General features: G+C 38.1%; 1 protein-coding gene across 1 annotated transcript in view; it reads left to right on the forward strand.

Moving 5' to 3' along the window:
- Positions 1–19,666, forward strand: part of HMGCLL1 (3-hydroxy-3-methylglutaryl-CoA lyase like 1) — a gene marked incomplete at both ends in the record, with an annotated part of 88,480 nt that overhangs the window by 43,863 nt on the left and 24,951 nt on the right. The window contains 2 exons of the mRNA XM_082480919.1: positions 7,616–7,679; positions 12,239–12,427. Coding sequence (XP_082337045.1) covers positions 7,616–7,679; positions 12,239–12,427 — 253 coding nt within the window. The remainder of the gene's footprint in view (positions 1–7,615; positions 7,680–12,238; positions 12,428–19,666) is intronic.

The following is a 19,666-nucleotide window of genomic DNA, read 5'->3' on the forward strand; positions in this document are numbered from 1 at the left end:
AAACTTTACAATAGCATCTGGGACATATTCTGTGAAGACACTGAGCCAAATCAGTTATAAACTATGTGGTCAGCTAATTACTACTATGCATATATTGCATGTGAAATGACACAAAATACCACTGGTTTCAGAATGGCATCTTTCAATGCACAATTTAGGTTCTATTAAAAACATCAGATCTTTTCCAGTGATTAAAAATGAAGCCAAACAGCTAGGATTGATGAAAAACTATGGCAAATGGTAACTGCAAGTAGTCACTTGAATTGTGTTTTAATTTAAATGTTTTTTTAATTTAAGTGTACATATGAGGAAAATGTTAAGTAAATTCTGATTAAGCTAGATTCTTACAAGGTAATGTATTCCAAAATTTAAAAAGACACAGAAATAAATTGCAATTAGTACAGTAGAAGAACCGTAAGGAAGTAAGGACTTGTGTTTCCCCCTTTTCAACAAATGGTACTTCCATACCAACTTTGTGTCCTGTGAAATAAAGACAGACAATCTCCCTCTAAAACATTCAGTTCTTCATAGGACTGTCTTAGTCCTAATAAAAATTAATTGGGAATATAAAAGCTGGAAGGTTGTAATTTTTTTTCTCTACTAAAAAAAACCCTCTCCATGACCAGCAATTAAAAGCTGTATTTATGCCCCAGGCCTGAAAAATTTTCATGTGAATAGCCCTTTTGAGGCCATTTGGACTATTTGCATGTGTAAATGTGAATGGGTATGCAAATGTTTAGAGGTTCAGTGTTAGAAAAACAGATGGAAATGTTTGCTGTAAAATAACTCTAGAAGCATTTCCTTACCAAACTGCTGCTTCATAAATTAAAGCATATGTAATCACACATTAATTCTAAACTGGTGTATGTAATTCCTTTGTTTATAGTCCTGTGTCTTTTAAGAATGAGCAGTATGGTGAAATTCACAATACATAAAAGCATAGTGATACGTATCAATATTTGGCTTACATCTATGTTTGTATAGAATTCAAATACTGGTTGATATATTTGAAATCCACCACCAGAGAGGTGGTGGATTCGCCATCCCTGGAGGTGTTTAAGAAAAGAGTAGATGAGGTGCTTAGGGACATGGTTTAGAAGTGGTGGTGTTTTTATCAGGGTAGGTTAACGGTTGGACTTGATGATCTTAAAGGTCCCTTCCAACCTCACTAATTCTATGATTCTATGAAATATAGTAATATTTTTTGCTATGACAAATAGACACCAAACAAATGATTGTGTGTAATATTATTATTATAACCTTTTGAATTATGTTATAATAAAGGTTACAGATTACAACATACATAATTCCTTTTTGATTATAGGAAATAATTATGGCTTTACTTTGATGCTAATACACCTTTATACTTGCTAATCTTAATTCAGGATATTTGGATGGCATTAAAATAGTGTATTTTATATACCTAAGTAGAAGTACCATGAGATAAACTCCAACAATTCAGTTTTGCAAAAATCAATATAGTTTAAAGCTGTGTGTATTTTACAAATACAGCTGGAAACTTTGAACTCATTTTATGGTATTCTGGAATACTTAGGACTGGAGTACACATGGTTTTTCACATTGCTTTAAACCTCCATTTTTAGACTATACTGTATAGTTTAGCATAGTCACAATTATACATCAGGTGATATACATAGGGTGATTTATATCATTATCACTTCTTTAGATAGTAAAACCAATTTAACACCTTCCTGTCACAGAATCACAGAATGGTCAGGGTTGGAAGGGACTTCTGGAGATCATCTAGTCCAACCCCTCTGCCCGAGCAGGGTCACCTACAGCAGGCTGCACAGGACGGCGTCCAGGTGGGTTCTGAATGTCTCCAGAGTGGGAGACTCCAGAACCTCTCTGGGCAGCCTGTTCCAGTGCTCAGTCACTGTGAGTGAGTCTGTATTTGAGATTATGGGAACAACAAAATGTAGATGAACATTTAATAGACTTGGAAGCAACACATTTTAGTGTGGGAATGGTAAACAAGTCTACAGGGTTACGCAGTATTAAGCCAGCTGGTCACAGTCCCCTGGAGAAGTTTGAGAAGCTGGAGATTATTGGGATGTGGGGACTTGGTGCATTTCTCTGTACTGGGAACAGGTTAAGAAGCTCTACTTTTGGATGTAGGAGCCATTGTACTAACTATCATACTGGATTATTATATTAGTAGCAGGCCAGAAGAGCTGCGTGTTTTGTTTTTTTGTTTTTTTTATAAAAAGATACCTGTGGGAAGCAAAAATTATCCCTGTTTCTTCTTAAAGGGCAGCATAAAATCAAACTCAAAATGTTAGTATGAGATTATAAGGTAATAATGCAGTGTGTTTGCTAGTATGTTACTAGTTGCTCCATGGATAATTTGATATAGTTATTGGAAGCTAAGTGGTTAAGTGGCCCTTCATTATAGTAGCAGTTTTGTTCTGGTTTTAGAGAAGTTATTTTCTAGAACATAGTTCACAATTTAAAGGTGTTTTCTGGGCATTCTCAAAATAATAAGAAATATTATTACTATAGGTTTTCACTTTGAATAGCATATCTATTACTTGCAACTGGGCACTGAATGCATGGAGAGGTTGTTGTTTTTTTTTAAATCAAATGTGGAAAAAAAAAATCTGGCCTTATTTACACATTTTGGGTTTGGCTTGGAGATTCTGTTTCTGAAAGAATCTCCTTTCCCTCCTCTCTTCTTTGTATTTCCCCTCTCTTTACAGTAAAGATTGCCTGTTTTTAACAAATGGCTTCCTTTACAGAGAGACAGAATGTATCAACCTTGATATTATGAATTCACGAAATGATAGGCATATACATTTTAGCACGAACATCCAATAAAAATAAATACATCTGCAGTGAACATGGTAAATTATATGCGAACTTACACTATAATAATAAACAGGAAACAGCAGCATCTGAGTCTGCAACTGGCTTCTCAGGAGGCTCCATGCTTCCAGCTGTGGTAGCAGCTGTGGATCTGGCTCTGGAACTCTTGCTGAAACAAGCTGACAAAGGGCTGATTACAACATGGAGTTCAGTTTCTGCTTGGATTCATTTTCCTTTTAACACACTTTGGTTATGAAAAGTTTGCTCATTTACCCCATTTGTGGTTTTATATCCTGCACTTCACAGTCATTGGGCTGGCGTGGTGATTATCACCATTCCTAGTGACCTTGATTGTGGGGATCTTATACTGTCTATACCATTTGTGGAACATTGCAATTTGGATTTGGCTTACTGGAAGAAATTGAAAACTCTCTTCCTCTTCCTTCTCCCTCCCGATCCCCAGAGGCTGTTCAGCATTTTTGTCCAAAATATTACACAGTAAAGTTGTTGGGGTTTATTTTTTTTTTTTTTTTTTTTTTTTTATCCATGGAAAACAGCTTAGGAGAAGACCAAATGATACTCACCTGCAGTGAAATCTGTGGAACAGGCAAGATACTGGGTAGAGTCTGCCAGGTGAAACAAGTAGAGAACTTCTTTTTATCACTTTTTATTAAAGGGAGGAATTCTGATTTCACAGAACTTGAGAGAACAAAACAGCATTTAGCCATGTGTTCCTAAAGCATCTGTATAGATACATTCAGTTATTGCAGGTCCTTCTTTCCACCTCTGGTTGCTTGGGTTCTTTTCTTGATTGCATGCTAAAGATGTAGTTAAGCTACTAAAATGTCTGGCATTGATTCAGCAAAGATTTAAGCACATACTTAGAATTAAACACTTCCATTGCAGTGTCTGCTTTGTGAACTCCCAGATATTTGCTTCTGCTCTCATACTGTGAAGTGTCTCTGGTGAATATCCTGAGACCAAGACAGTCTTTTTCATTACAAAGTCTTTTTTTTCCTTTCATTCCTGCCATCTTTTTAGAAAACAGCTGTATTCTCCAACTTAATTGAATCCCCAAATTAAATCCCAGGTGCCTCTGTAACTCATTGCTCAAACTCTTCCCTCTTTTTCCCTCTGCTGCTTTTCTTCACATAGGATCTTGCTTTTCTCCTAAGGAAAAATGCAGTATGCTCTTCTTTCTGTCACTCTCTTCTCCCTCCCCTCCCCTAATCCTTTCTTTTTTTCCTTCACTGTCAGAGCAGCAGGAGTTTCTTGTCTACTTTCCATCTGTACCCCTTCCACTTGCCCCAGTAACCCCATGTTCTGTTCTTCCTCTTGTTCCCCCCCTCCCTTATTATCTTTCTTAACCTCTCACTGTCCTCTGGTTCTTTTCCACTACAATATAAGCAAGCGTTTGCCTCTTAAAAATTGCACCTTTGACCCTACTTGGTTCTTCATATCATATCTCATCGCCTATCTCTTCATTCCTAAGCTCATTGAAGGCGCTGTTTATAATTACTGTCTGGAGACCCTCTTCTGTGATTCCCTCCTATAACTCCTACACTTTGGCTTCTGTTCCTTGCTTGCAACTGCAACAGCTCTCACCAAACTCCCTGATGACAAGATCTCAGAAACAGTAGTCTGTCCTCATTCTTCTTGACTTGTCAGTAGTGTTTACTGCAGTTGACCAGACTCTTCTTTAAACTTGTGTCTTTTGTTGCTCTCTGTGGCTCTGTCTTGTTAATTTTCTTCTTACTAAGCAATTCTTCAGCACATTCTTCAAAGTTGTCTCCAGTTTTGGAGGGTTGCGGGTGGACGTCTTGGGGCTCTGCTTTGGCTGGATTCTCTTGTGCTTTTAATGCCTTATGGGTTATTTCCTACACAAAAAAGAAAATGTAACAACCAAATGTATCAGTAGATAAGGGAGCTACCTTCCTATTGAAGCTTATTAATTTGGAACCACACAAATGCAATTACAAAGCATCCCACCTGGTACTGCCTTAAGCCTAGATGTCTTGGCAAATGCTCAGACCAAACGCATGATTATCTTCCCTCTTTTACATAGACATGCGTGTGTTCTCCTTGCATGTGCGAGGCGCTCTGTACCCCTGCTAGCTGTACTCAGCCCTCGCCTGCATCTCTTCCAGCTTGCATTACTTTTTCTACAAATGACTCAAATTGTATCTCTTATTTCCAATAAGAATATAGCAAGACCTTGTCAAATGGAATTCATATTTTGTGTCCTCTGTTAAAAATACTTATCCTGATATATGTTTGGAGTGCATTTTACTCTTTTACAGCCTCGTTTTAAGCATTTCACTTTCTTTGTCATTGCCATCAACCGAGTCCCATTTCTATTGCTCCTGTCCATTCTCTGTGGAACCCCAGTGCTTTTTTGTGTATCGACAGTACCAAGAAACGTAATGTTATCGCCCCATCTCTACTTTTTATGCCAATTCATTAAACAAAAATATTAGAAAAAATTCTGCCAAGCTCATGCTTGATGAACTCTACTGAAAAACGGTTCTTTCATTCTCCACAGGACTTTGTTCTCTCTCTGGTAGGAAATTCTTTACCTGTCAGATTCTTTCAGTAATCCCTATTTTCTCCAGTTTAACATTGACTAGCAGATGCCCAGACAGATTATATCTATCATATTTTCCTTGTTTAAAATGTCAGTCTAGTGACAATGGTGTAAGCATGCAGAGAGTGCATAATCTCAAACAGATTTGGACATTGTAGTAGGCAGATTCCTCAGGTCACCGCATACTTTCATACCCCAGCAGGCTCAGCTGAATTACGTGAGCTCAGGCGAGTTTCTGCTCGCTGGTGCGAACCACAGGGAGTATTCCCTTGTTCTCTAGATACCTTTTGGCCTGCTTTTACTTTTGTTTGCCCTACTCCATTCCAGATGTCATTTTATCACTACCAAATGCACGTCTTCTTGATCTAACATATGTCGCAGTTAGAAGCATGTAGAGATACATATAATTAAAGGGAACGTGTGCATCTATGTACTGTATGTTTTGCATTTAGTTTGTATTTAGTACTGTTCTTGCTCGCTACATAATAAGTGCTGTGGCTGGTGTTGCAAAATAATTTCAGTAAGAATTATGTATTCACTAGCTGTAGGCAGTGTAGTGTTATGTAAAAAGCAATCTTTTGGGTCTGAAATTTTTCATGCTTGTTTTCATTTGAAAAACTGTGTATGTGTTAAAAAAAATAAGGAAATTATCCTGAATTGGTTTTGAGTTGTGTCACTGAAAAGCAGGGCAGTGTTTAACTGTTAACAGTAGCTATTTTTTTAATCTGTAATGTAGATAAGAAAATTCAGAATTTTGAAACTTAAACAGTGACATCTAAATTGGGGGTGATATTTAATGAAGTCTATGGCCGAGTTTCAAAAACCTGGTTTTCATAATGACATAGAGATAATTGAACTCATGCCTAGTAGGCATCTGGACTAAAATTATGAGCAGGATGCAATGGACCCAACCACTTTTGAGGAAACAAAATTCATTTCCATTTCTTTGTCAGGGCTAATCAAATTCTTTTTAGGTTCAAGGTTTGCTTCATACTGCTACTTCCAGTGTGCCAACACTGTACCTTCATATAAGGGATAGAATATGTTCTACGCATTAAAATGTTGACATTTTTTTCCCAATTTGTTTTTGCCTGTTACTCATCCTAATTTCACATTCTATCAATCAGTTTCTCCTTCAACTGCAAAGAAACAATACATCCTTTACCCTACGGACCTTGACTACATACAAACTGGCATCTGTTCAATCCCGTTTGCATTATACAGTGTATAATTTTACATTATATCCTTCAGTGTTGAGGGAAGGGGAATGATGGGGGATTAATGAAGGCTGTTGTTCTTCTGTTAAGCAGTTGAGCAACCTCCCACTGGGACTGGGGCTCTGCCTGCCTATGAATCTGTTGTAAATCCCTCTACAGCCACACTTATTTTGATTTTGAATGGCTGTTTCTGGTTAGTTTAATCCTATTCCTAATCAATTTAAGATAAACGATTAGAAGTTTAACTGGAATTTCATGGCTCTTAATTGTCATTAAAAAAAGGAAATTTAAATCAAATTCTATGCTAACACAGCATTAAGACTGAACAATGGAGGCTTGGTTGTGGCTTTCAATTTTTTGTGCTTTGTGGAGCCGATAGCTGCTGAGAGACACAGTCTGGCTTCTCAGTTTCTTCTTGTCCCAAGGCATAGCTCAACGACAGCTTGCAGTGGAGCTCTAATTCTTCTGGGGCACTGGGGCAGGAACGGCAGTACAGGGACAGAGGGTGAAATCTACCTCATTCACCACAATCTAATGACTTATGAGATGGTGGGGTTGTTATAAGTTGCTTGTGTCCATGTGTTGCTCTCTATGATCCGGGTAGCTGGTGCAAGGAAGAAAGTGGTATCTTCCTCTGAATACCTTGTGTGGGCCAGACAAGGCAAAACGTGAGCTGGCTCTTACAATTTCAGAAGGAAGTACCAAGAACATTTGAAATCTCCTGCAGCAGCGTTATCTTGGCTGCTTTGCCAGTCCTTTACAACTTGTGACACACATAAATCTATAAATCTCTGGTTTGTGGTTTAAAAAGGAAATTGATAAACCTGCTGTTTTCATCTGATGTAATTTTAGCTTTTCATTCAAATATTCATTCTACGTGGACTGGCTTAAATACTCAAAATTATATCTAACCTTTATTTTGTATGTATCATGGATGGATACAGATATGCATATATAAACCAGAAGTATCTTCTTCTTTTTATTGTAGGTATGTGTCATGTGCATTGGGATGCCCATATGAAGGAAACGTCGTACCAGCTAAAGTGGCAGAAGTAAGAGTGAACTTCTGGCTTGTCTTTTTAATGAATCAGAAACACATTTTAAAATGTCCATAAGTAATGTTCTTTACTTAATCCTAAAAAGATCTTTAATGGATAAAATTTAAGTAAAACAAACACAAAACATAGCTAATACTAAAACTGGGTGCATAACCTCACTCAACCATATGCAGTGAAATCTAAGGAAAATAGTATGTTTTGATTTTTATCAGTCATGAGGAAAAATATCATGTGCTATTTCCTCCAACAAGGAGGTAAGGAAAGGCTTAAGGAAACGGAGTCAAGTGGCCCATGTTGTACGAGATGATTTCCAGCACAACCTCTTGCAAAGGGTATCTGCTTTTAAATCCATTTTATGCTGGCATAAGCATACTCTGCTGTCAGCTGGTAGAGCCACTGCTGCAACATTGTGCTTCTGTTGAGCGTCATGTGGTTGACACATGAACCAAAACTCATCCCCAACATGATTTCCTGGTACTTAACTTGCTCTACAGCTATGGTGGAATAAGCTGCACCTTCCCTCCCACCCCCTTTTCACATTGAGGATGAAGAAGAAGAAGGACAATGTCTTGGTCCAACCTTTTTTTCCAGCAGAGGAAAAGATGGGTGAAACACAAGTGTTAAATTTTGCAGGCAGGCAAAGAGGGCAGGAAAGCAGAAATGGACGGTAGAGCAGAAAGTGGAGAGAACTCAGGAGGCACGAGGCAGAACCCGATGGCCTTCCTCCTGGAGAAAGCCTTTTCTTCTCTGTTACACTTAATCGCCTACTTTTGGTGATCTACCAGAATCTCCAAACCCCTTTGTTTTTCTTTGTAACACTAGCAGCTAGTCAACATTTGTCTGATATATTGTGTTCTGCGTGTGTGGCTTTCAGGTCCTGTTGTCCTGCATCTTCTAGTATACATTCCAGTCGGAACTTGTGATACTACTTCTCCCACAGCAGCCACATGTACTCACACTCTTTGACAAAAATAGCTAAATTGGAAGGTGCTCAGTATTTCTAAATTAATTTGGTTTAATATGAAGTGAAAGTTAGAAGTGACACAGCTTTAGTTAGAGCGGTGATGACAGATTCAGCTGTGCTGTTGGTAAATTGCTTACTGCGGTATCATGTTCCCCAACAGGCTTCTTTCCGTGTATTCCATGTTTTTTAACTACTCTCCCTGCACAGAAGAGCTCCTTTTCAGTTTGCCAGTGGGAGTGCTACTTAATGCTCCAAACCTGCAAACTTATATTCGCACGGATATTTTATTTTCTGTCTTCATCCGAATAAGTGTCTTCTTGTGTACCTGTGCACCATTGTGTATGTGTTTAAGAATAAAAGCTGCCTCCTTAAAGTTGTTGAGGCCCTAATTCAGCAAGCACTGATGTTTGTATAGAAGCATCAGATTAGCTGCTAATGGATTTTACAAAAACACATGCACTCATCCTTTGCTGAATGAGAATTATCAAAATTACTGGCCACATTGCTAAACCCTTTCAGACACCACCCGCTCTGGTCATCCTCTTTCTTGGGATGGGAGTGTGTGACTCCCGTGACTGTGCATTGCAATCTGCAGCTATGATTGAAAGGTTTAGTCTTGTTTCTTCTGCAGTCAATGACAGTGACCATTATGTATTTTTTTTTAAGTAAAAGATTTTTTAACTGAAGCACAATCAGTGAGGAGAGGTGGCTTTTTAACCAGACTACATACATTTCTGGCTTACAAGGCACATAACTGTTTTACACATAGTTATCTAATGAGTGGGGGAGTTGGACTAGATGATCTCTAGAGGTCCCTTCCAACTCTGAAACTCTGTGATTCCATGATGCCGTGATTCCGTGAGTGCAAACTTCAGATGCCTTCAGACTTCTAGAATCCATCCGGTACGTCCATATGGTTCTTTATTTAAAAAAAAACCAACCAACCATATCTATTAAAATAAACTGCATAGTCCTTTTTTATCACTCTGCTTTTTCTTGAAGTGGAGTCACTGTTTAACCATTTATCATCCTGTGGTTTGTGAATTTCAACCTTCGGCAAATAAAACTCGAAAGTTGTTGGGAGCAGCGTATAACATCCCTGAAGCCAGTTGTGTTATCCATTGTCTTCCAGTCATATACTTGGCTGTTTTTATCTTTCTGCCTGCTTCTTTCTCTCCTTAGCTTCCTCTAACCTAGAGCAGTGAATTCATTTAAGTGTTATCCAACATACAGGCTGAGCAGGCTACAGAAAATGTGCCTATTCTTACTTGAATGTTGTTGGATTATTACAAAGTTTGCCTTACAGCACAAGGACTGCAGTGTGTTTTTATGCTGTTATTTGCTTAAAATCATCTGTAACTTGATTATGACCTTTTGTATTCCATTTAAGTGTATAGTTTTAGATATTATTTCCAGCAGTAGGATTGTTCACATACCAAAGGGGTTGCAGTGTTGGGTCACCAACTCCCATTTTGATCAATGCTTGGTGTCAGGGCAGTGCTCCCAAGGGGGGTAGCACAAGAATCACGCATAGTAAAACTACTCAGTGGTGCAGAGCACAACCCTGTTCAATCAACAAAGCTGCAAGCTCGTAATCACATTCTGATTGCACTGACAAAACAGTGTGTTCTCTTCCCCCGCCTCCTCCCAAAAATCCACACTGAAAACTTATAAAACTATAACTAATGGGTTGCCTCCTACTATGGTAGGGTAGCAAATCCAATATGGAAAACACCCATTCAGCTTCCAAGCATGCACATTCTTCTTGACATTAAATACAGAACTCTTTTTAAGGGTCAATTGAAGGTTAGCTCATGACAAGGCAGTGATGATGCTCAGCTTGTTAGCAGAGTTTCCCCCTCTCTTCTTTCATCTTTCAGAACTTTATTTTCAGAAGCTGAAAGACCTAAGGACTGAGCATGGGAAAGAAGTGAATGCAACATGATTTCTGGCATTTTGGATGATAGTCTCTTTTTCATCACTAAAATGCTTATCTCAAAAAAATTTGAATCATGAATTAGAAAGAACATGAGAAAAAAACGCAGTCTGCTTCTTTTACCCCGATCTTAAACAAAAACCGAAGTTTGGGGATTAACTTGAGGTAATCAACCACTAACTGCGGATAGTATTTCTTTTTGTTACAACAGTAGTTCTGTTAAAACACCTGTCCTGTGTTGATGATATAAATATATATTGCAAGATAGAATCTTTTTTGCAATCTGGGGAACGTCCCTTTTGTAAAGTGTATATCAAATTTATGTTGTTGCGAACCAGAGGCTCTTTGACTTTAAAGCACAAAGAGTTTTACTGCCTTTGCAATAGCCATAGCACTTCCAAGCTTTAAGCAGAATGATTCAGGCTACCTGAAGTTCTTTTTCAGCTGTTCTTTGAATTAAGTGAACAGCAATATTAATCCAGCACTTCCGAGACCGCTGGTGCAGCACTTTGTCAGCTTCCTCAGACACATTCACAGCAATCCCACTGATGAAGTCCTGGAATTGCTTTAACAGCAGAGTGCAGTGCAACTGAAGATGTCTTGGAAAAGAGTCGTATTTTTTCATTTCTAAACAGTTAATTTCCAGATTGGGATTCCATTCCAGTGGAGCGGCCTTTCGGGATTGCTGATACGCAGTGGGGAATGCTAAAGGGGACAAACATATTCAGCAACTGAAAATAAAGTGAAACCTTTTCCAAATAAATTCAACAAAACTAAGATGGAAAGATCCTGCATTCGATTTCTAAAGCAGTCATTTAGGTGAAAACATAATTTAGTGCTTCGGAGCGTATGTCTCTCTCCATACAAACGTTATGAAGCCAGACCTCAAATCTCTTACTCATACAAAGAACTCCTCAAAGACGTAATTCCAGAAACATTTAGGGCTCTACTTACATAAGTAAGAACTATTTGTATGAGGTTTTGTTAGGTATTAAGAAAAATTTTAAAACTTAAAGACTAGAATGTTAATTAAGTTAGTTTTGCTTTGTTAGTATTTTAATATTTGATTTCATGAAAAGCAAGCAAAATTAGTATTAACTACAACATGCTAAGACTTCAGTTTTCATTGATGGATTCAGTGCCAAGAGAAAGCAAAATCAGGCTTCTTGTTAATTATTTATTGTCTTAGTTCAGCCATATGCTTGGCTCCGTGTAATAAGCAAACAAAAGGGCAGGTCTTTACCCTGCTCAACTTGTAAGCTGAAAAGTACATGGAGAAAACCAAACAGCTGGAGAATCCCCAGAGAGAGGAAAACGTTGGGAAAGGGCTTGACAGAAACTTAATTCATAGTGTAAAGTCTTGCTTGTTTTGATTCTGTGGGAGAGTCAAAAATCAACTTTTTGATGGATTTGGCTTGGTCGGTTATTCCATGTACAGAAGCAGAACTATCGATTTAAAATAAGAGGATCTATGGGGCATTCTTCTTGGGTGACAATTTTCAAGGATGAATAGTGGGTTTTGGATACATAGGTCCACCTCCGTGGGTCAAACCCTCAAACCTGTACAGAAGTGTGTCCTTTTTAATGTATGTTCTTGACCCTATTTTATATTCTTTCATCTTGACCTTTTCATATTTCTCTGTTTCTAATCAGGTATCTAAGCGGCTGTACAGTATGGGCTGTTATGAAATCTCTCTGGGGGACACAATTGGTGTGGGGACTCCTGGAAGTATGAAAAGAATGTTGGAAGCTGTTATGAAAGAAATTCCTCTGAGTGCTCTTGCTGTTCACTGTCATGACACATATGGTCAGGCGTTAGCCAATATCCTCACAGCCATACAGGTAACCCAAGTTCTTATTTTATAGAAATGATAGTAGTAGTCTTAGTTTAATTCAAATGCACAATTTTTAAAAAATCCAGCCTTAAAGAAATTGCTAGAAAATGAAAGAGGCACTCACTAAACTTTCAGAAAGTGTTGCTCGCACATTGGATTGTCTACAGGTATTACTGCTGTTGCTTTTGCAAGAAAATTTCAATTCTTACCTACTTACTACCTTCAGTTCCATACAAAATCACAAAGAATCAGTGGTGATTATTATATTACATTGTTTTGTATGAATGAGGGAGATGATAAAATATTTTTTTCTGATGTCCACTTTTCTTAGGAACATCTGTATGTTCATCGTTCACTCAACTAAAATTTCCATTTTGCAGAGGTGTCTAAATATAAAATAGAATAATGCATAATTACATCTTGATTTCAGATGGATACATCTAAATTGTTGGTAACTGTGTACACAGAGTGGTTTAAATAAGTTTATCACCGTTAACATGCCTTCAATATGCTTTTTTATTTGTCAATTATACCTTCCAAATAAGATTAGCAACAACTTTATATCCTATTTAATCTTATTTCAAATCTGTGGCTAAATAATAATCAGAAATAGTTAATTTCCATTAGACATATTTTTCCCTTTGTGTTTATATATTTTTAAGACTAGGACACGATACAGGAAACAGACTACGAGTTTTAAAGTAGGTTTTGTAAAGATACAATCTTAAAAATACCTTAATGTGTACATATATTCCTAAAGAGACCTTTTTTTACTAAATGTTACAGAATCAAAAGCTGTGTACAAATTGTAGGCCTTTATTGTTCTATTTTATGCTTCATGGCATCTTCTGCTTCTTTGCAATTCAGGCAGCTGTTTTTAAGGTCAACTTTCCTTTGTCCTGACTTGTTATTTTGGCAGAGCTCGTATTATGTTGTTTAGAAATAACAGCAGTGTGTTAACAGTACTAGTGATATAAGCAACAAGAAGGAACCGGGAAATGTTTCAATATGGGAATCTCTGCAGGTATTTGATTAAATACTGAATGACAAAATCTGGTAAAAAAGGTTCTGACTTTTACTCACATTATTCACTTTGACCCTTACACACTTTTACTGTTGCAAATGTGTGTGTGTGTACCATGGGATAAATAAATTGCTAATTTCACAGTTAGCTTCAGTTGCAGATGTGATAGCTAAAAGCATGAAAACCCCTGAGCATGGGAGGAGCTCGCCATAAAAATACTTGAAGCATTGTTTTTCAAATCCTTCCTTAAAATAATGGCTGTCATGGTGCCTACTGAACACTGAACGATGGCTATGCTTTGTTAACCCCAATATTTGGGGTAAGCGATTCTTGTTTCAGGTCTACCTCCTGCTCCTATCTTTTGATTTACTTCTTAAATCAACTGTGTAAGAGTTAAAGGGGAATAAAGCTCTTGGGTACCTCATGTGGAGTTCAGTCTAATTAACATGTAAATTCAAGAGAGCAACAGACCTGGAAAAAAAATCTCTGTGCAGCCTTCTCGGATTTATGGGAAGCCAGGTGTGCCTGAGACCCACCAGAAAACTTCCCAATGTGCTCAAGTTCTGCTACAGTGCATGTCTAAAGGTGCGGTGTTTTTGGCTGAGCTGAACTTGTCATAGATTTTGCCAGAAGTCCTTGATGAAGCAGGCATTACGCAGTCTCTCTGACTGGCTTTGTGCAAGCAGCTCCCTGGCTCACTCTAAAGGCTCTTGGGTCCTCACACGGGGTCTGCGCATCACAACATCCTCTCCTGTCTCTGGTCAAGGAAACCAGGCAGCTAGCAGTGAATTATAGCTACGCAATACTCTGTCTAAAACAGGACAACTTTGACCGGTCAGCCGGGTGGTAGAGTGCCAAAGCCAGTGGATCAAAGCGCTCAGGTCACTTCTAGGCCCTGCTGTCAGGCTTGTCTGTGCCTTCCTTGCTGCCAAAGATACACGAATGGCAAAGTACTGGGGTCAAAAACCCCTTGTCTTCACTCAGCCGTTCATTTCGTAGACCAGACTCTCCACAGATGCAGCTACTTACCCTTCTTCCTCTATGGGTCTGGGCGACCAACACAATATTTCATTGGGCGTGAAATGTGCTCGAGGGGTTATGGACATAATGGGCTACAGCGATTGTTTGAAAACAATTTTAAAGAACATTCGGCAGGCAAATTACACTCTTCCTAAGACATTGCAGACTACAACCTAAGACTGAGTACTGTTGTATTGTATATTGTATTTCCTAAGAATTAATGAATGACAGCTGGAAAGCCACAAATCACTCTGCGCTAATTCAGGCATTGCTTCGATGGGAGATCTCCTAGGAGTGGAAAGAGGTGCTGGTGATTCAGTAAGTGATTTTTTATACAGATCACATTGTTCCATGCAGGGTTATACTACCCAGAATATTTTCTTTTGTTTGGGGCTGATCCAAAGTCATCTAGAACTGACAGGCCGTATCTGTATAAGAAATTAGCAGGGAAGTAGTCTTGTAATTTTAGTATTCAGTTTTATGTGTGTTGTTTTAGCAAAAGGATAGGTAGTGAAAGATGGGAGAGAGATTAGCCAACTTTGAAAGGATAAGTAATTTTTTAAGTTGTTGAAGTGAATAATACAGATAGAAAGCATTGCCTAGAGAATGGAAATTCACTTTCTTTTATGAAGAGAACCTGTGTAAAAATTTGAGGAATATGAAGTGATGTTTCAGAACAAAGCAGTAAACATTTAAAGTAGAAACACGACTGGCTCTTGGTTAAATGGTTTAAAAATATCAGAGTATACAATTTACCAAAGAGACAAATTCAGAAGATGGGAAGTGATGTGGTGATCTAGTTAGCGGTTGTGGTATTTTGAGTAAAATTACGTATGTGGGTTAGCTAATGTGACAAACACAAAATGTAGCTAAAAGAAGTAATAAAACATTTATAGGAAATTGTTACAGACCTCCAAGGAAGTGTAAAAAGTTGGGTCGGGAAACTTCTGTGCTGGAGAGGCCCCGGTAAGGTTGAGCACCGATCTGGGGAGATTTGAGTTACCTTGACAATTGACTCCCGTAGCGTGTACAGAATGGGTAAGAAAGGGGAAGTTTTTTAATGGAAGCGATACAGAACTTTTTTCTTGCATAGCTTGTGTAGTTGCCAGAAATAGCTTTGTCTGTTTTCATAACACATATCCGAACGCGAGAAAGAATATGCTAAGAGGCAAAGAGGAGTTTTAGCCGGCAGTGATACCTCAATGAGTGAAACAATCACATGGTAATCCCATAGAACTTTATCAAATTCAAATTGCTATCATAATTCATTAATATAAACTGATCCCTGCCCTACTGGGATCAAATCCTAACTTAGAGAAAACAAGCATATAACTCTAATGACTGACAGGGAGCAAGAATTTTTACCGCCTTGTGTAATCATTTCCACCTTATTGGACACAATGAGATGAACGAGATCGATGATTTGCCTAATGAAATGACTTTTTATCAGTGCTTTCTTTTTCCAGAAAACAGGAATTTTGAAATAAAATCCACACTTCAGTAGCAGCAACAGAATTTAGCAAGCCTCTAATTAAACTTCCAAGGTTCAGACTGCAAAATCCAAATTTGTGAATACAGGTTTTCATTATAAGCATTATAATATACCCCCTTACAGAGATTTTAAAATATTTAATAATGTTTTAATAAATAATCGTTAAGATCCCTGAATTTTAAAGATTAAATATTTAATTTTTTTTAATCAAAATAGAAGTGGCTGGCTGTTGACCTCTTCCCTTCATCACTTAACTAAATAGATTCTAGCCCCTTTGGTGCACGCTGGAGAGACTAACCAACTTGCGTATTTTTGTGGACCCAGTTTACTTATGTAGTAAAGACTAAGTTCACACAAAGGCACTGAATGTTGATATGGCTGAGTTTTAAGTGCTAGAACCAGGAGAGGAATCTGAATGTAGATGCTGAAGTTCATGGTTTATTAATTCACAAGGATCGTCGTGTTACAGGAATAGAATTCACAATGCCAGCAGCCTGAAAGAGTAGAGCCTAAGGTAAGCAACTGAAGAAAGACTGTATTTAAAATTCCCTCCTCTGTGATTCATGTGAGCTTACACGTGAAGCCTTAGATGAGATGAATTTTCCACCCAAAACCAGCTCCTAGATTTAAGTACCTAGCTTGTCCTTTTTTTTTTTTTTTTTTTTTTTTTTAAATACAGTATTTGCTGTTGGTGGCTATTGTGCTTGTGTCTAGTGACAGGGTGTCGAGACCCCTTTCAGCTGGTGGTTAGAGGGCAGCTCGCTGCTGAGATCTCTTGTCCAGGAGCTGCTTGCTCCTAAAGAGCCTCAGCAGGGCTCCCCCTCCTTCACTTGGCAGTGGCTTTAAACCTGGAGCTCTGGTGCTCGGCCCCTGCCTGAGCTGCTCTGCAGCAGCGTTGCAATTGCGTTTGCTCCCAGTCTCGTACCTCCTTGATTCGCATCCTCATCCTTACCTGCTGGCTTGACTTACTGGCTTAGCCTCAGATCCTGGTTGCTGTCTCCAGACATGATCCTGACCTTGAATTGCTGACTTGACGTCCTGGCTCTTTTTTTGGTGCGGTTGCCACTGCTGCCTACCTAGATGTGACTCTTGGTTCCTCACTTCCCTTCCTTTATGGAGCGGTCTGTTCTGATGATGATCGAGACAGTCGAGTCTTTAGAGGAGGGACAAGCAACCAGTATCTCGAGCTTTAAGGATGGCTTTGAGTGGCAGGTAGTGGAGTGGGTGCTGAGCTGGGAGATACAGCAGCTCTGAGAGTTAGCAGGTCTCATGTGCTTTGATCTTAGAGCACAGCTGGAGGCTTTTTCTTGCAGAGAGGCAAGATATTGTTACTCAGTTAAATCCAGAAGGCATTTCCTGGTGTCCGGGTGTACACAAAGCCATAACAGTTTTCCACTGAGAACTCTGTTGGGTGAAAAACAAAGTCCAGGAATCAGCCTGAAAATTGGTGTCTGTGTCTGATAGAACTTAAACATGTCTTTTCGGTGCCAGACTGCTTTCACTGCCATTCTCTGAACTTTTTAGACCTGTATTTCTGTGACTAAATTACCTAAAAGTATATACCCACAGTGATGAATTTCCAAATAAATACAGGATCTGTAAGAATATTTCTGTACTAGAAAATTCACTTAGCATTTGTATCCTGCAGTCGGTTCTTTCACCTTTGATTTGTCCAGCTTATTTTAGTAGATGTCTACAAGGATGCAAGGCTCATGCTAGCTTATCCCAGTGTATGACTGGAAGGTACAGGTAGAAGCCATGCAAGTTAGAGTAGCTGAATAGAATAGAGAAATGATAAAAAAGCATAATAGTAAAAGAGCATGAAGGTATGGATAGCAACGGTGGGAGGCCAAATGGGAAGAAGGCAAATACACGTGTATACTAGTCACATATGAATTGTTCCAGGGTTTCCTTTAGTGATTTATTATCTTTTTACCAAGTTATATATACAAACATGTATACAGTTGCAGTTTAATCTCTTGATTTAAAGAGAAGCAACAAAAGTTTTGGTTTTTTAGGTACAATTTTATGAAACTTTATGTTGTAAAACCTCCTTTGGTTTAGTTTTCATGAGCTTCGTGTCCTGATTTCTTCTTTGGAGTTCATTTCCAAAGAGATACAAAGTGAAACACAGCAGATTTCTCCTGGATTTATGTTGAAATTCTCCCTTTTTCATAATTTTAATGCAAAACCGTAGTTGGGCTGTGAGGTTTTGGATGGTTTCTTGGACAGGGCCACAATATTAAAAGAGCTTTTAAAACTAGATGAGCTTTGTTACAAAATGTTGTATTAAAAGAGAGCAATGAGGACACGATATAAGTAAAAACTAAACAGTAAAGCTAAAACTCTTGGTTCCCTGATTTTCTAGGTATGAAACAGCAATCAAAAAATCCACAGCATGCTGAGTAACAAAACAAAGACTTTCAGAGAGAACAAAAAAAGCAGGATTAACTCGAAGTGTCATTAATTCAGGTATGCACATTTATTTATGTGCTAATATAAACGATCACCGTTCTGGAGTATCAAAATTTAGGACTGCTTTTTGTCTGCCTACAGTCTAGGTTTAACCAACATCTGAATTCCTTCACTTTCTCCCTGTAAAATGGAGAACAAAGTGTATGCACAGGCCTTGAATAAAGACTTAAATTCTTCTGTCCTGTCTCCCAGCTTTGTCTACCATTGAGTCCTGTGCATTATGTTAATCATTGGTAGTTCAACAACATCTTCCTCATGACCATTGGTAGGATCGTAAATTTGCTTATACATCTACATTTCTCAACTCCCGTCTAACTCATTAGCAACCTAAAATTGAACGTTCAAGATGGCATCAAGAAAAAAATAAAGGCACCTTTTCATTCTTTATTTGTAAGAAACGTTCTCTTTTTATTTTCCCGCAAAGCACAGTCATTCAGAGCTATAGTGTAGGAGAATAAAGTGACACTTCTGTTATAAGGTAGAGTAGAGTAGAGAAAAAGCCATGAAAAAGTGTGAAGCCTTGCAGGTACTCATTGTGCGAGGCTGGAGCTAGGAATTTCTCATGTAACAGTGAACATGAACTTTCTAGCTGAGGAAGGCAGTCTAGGCATATTTCTCTGTTGCTACAGAAATAAAAAAATACTGGTTTCGGGGAGTTACATAGTAATTGAGGAAATGAACTTGTATGTAGTGGTCTGTCAGAGTTCTTGCTGGAATAATACATTAAATATCACTAGGATTTTATTTTAATATCAGCAGTGTGCTGGGGTACCCACTGCCTGGCAAAGAAATTATTTGCATCTAAGCAAATTTTTAACAGAGCAAAAATAGTCATGATAGCTTAGTTAAAATTTCAACACTGTACTACAGACAAGTTTTTTTAAGCCAATAGGGAGGCTTAAAACAAAATTAATGAGGTACAGGATGCAGGAAGCATAACATCTCGGCTTCTCTTTTCCTGATTTGACATGTCACTGTGCACATCATGTTTCTTCAATTTTGTATTTGTAAAACAGGAATAAGACTCATCTCTTTCAGTTTGTGAAACGCTAAAAAAAATCTACAGAAGAAGAGCATCAGACGAGTACAAATTATTTTTATGAAGTCTAGATTTAAAACTTATTTTTTAATTGAAGTTTAGAAATCGGATAGATTTTAAGTTTGGTATAGAATGTAATTTTGAGATTAAAAAAGCTGAGGTATATGAGTAGGCAAGTGATCAAAATACATACATG

The sequence above is a fragment of the Vanellus vanellus genome (assembly GCF_965231255.1).
Source record: "Vanellus vanellus genome assembly, chromosome: 3".
NCBI lineage: Eukaryota > Metazoa > Chordata > Aves > Charadriiformes > Charadriidae > Vanellus > Vanellus vanellus.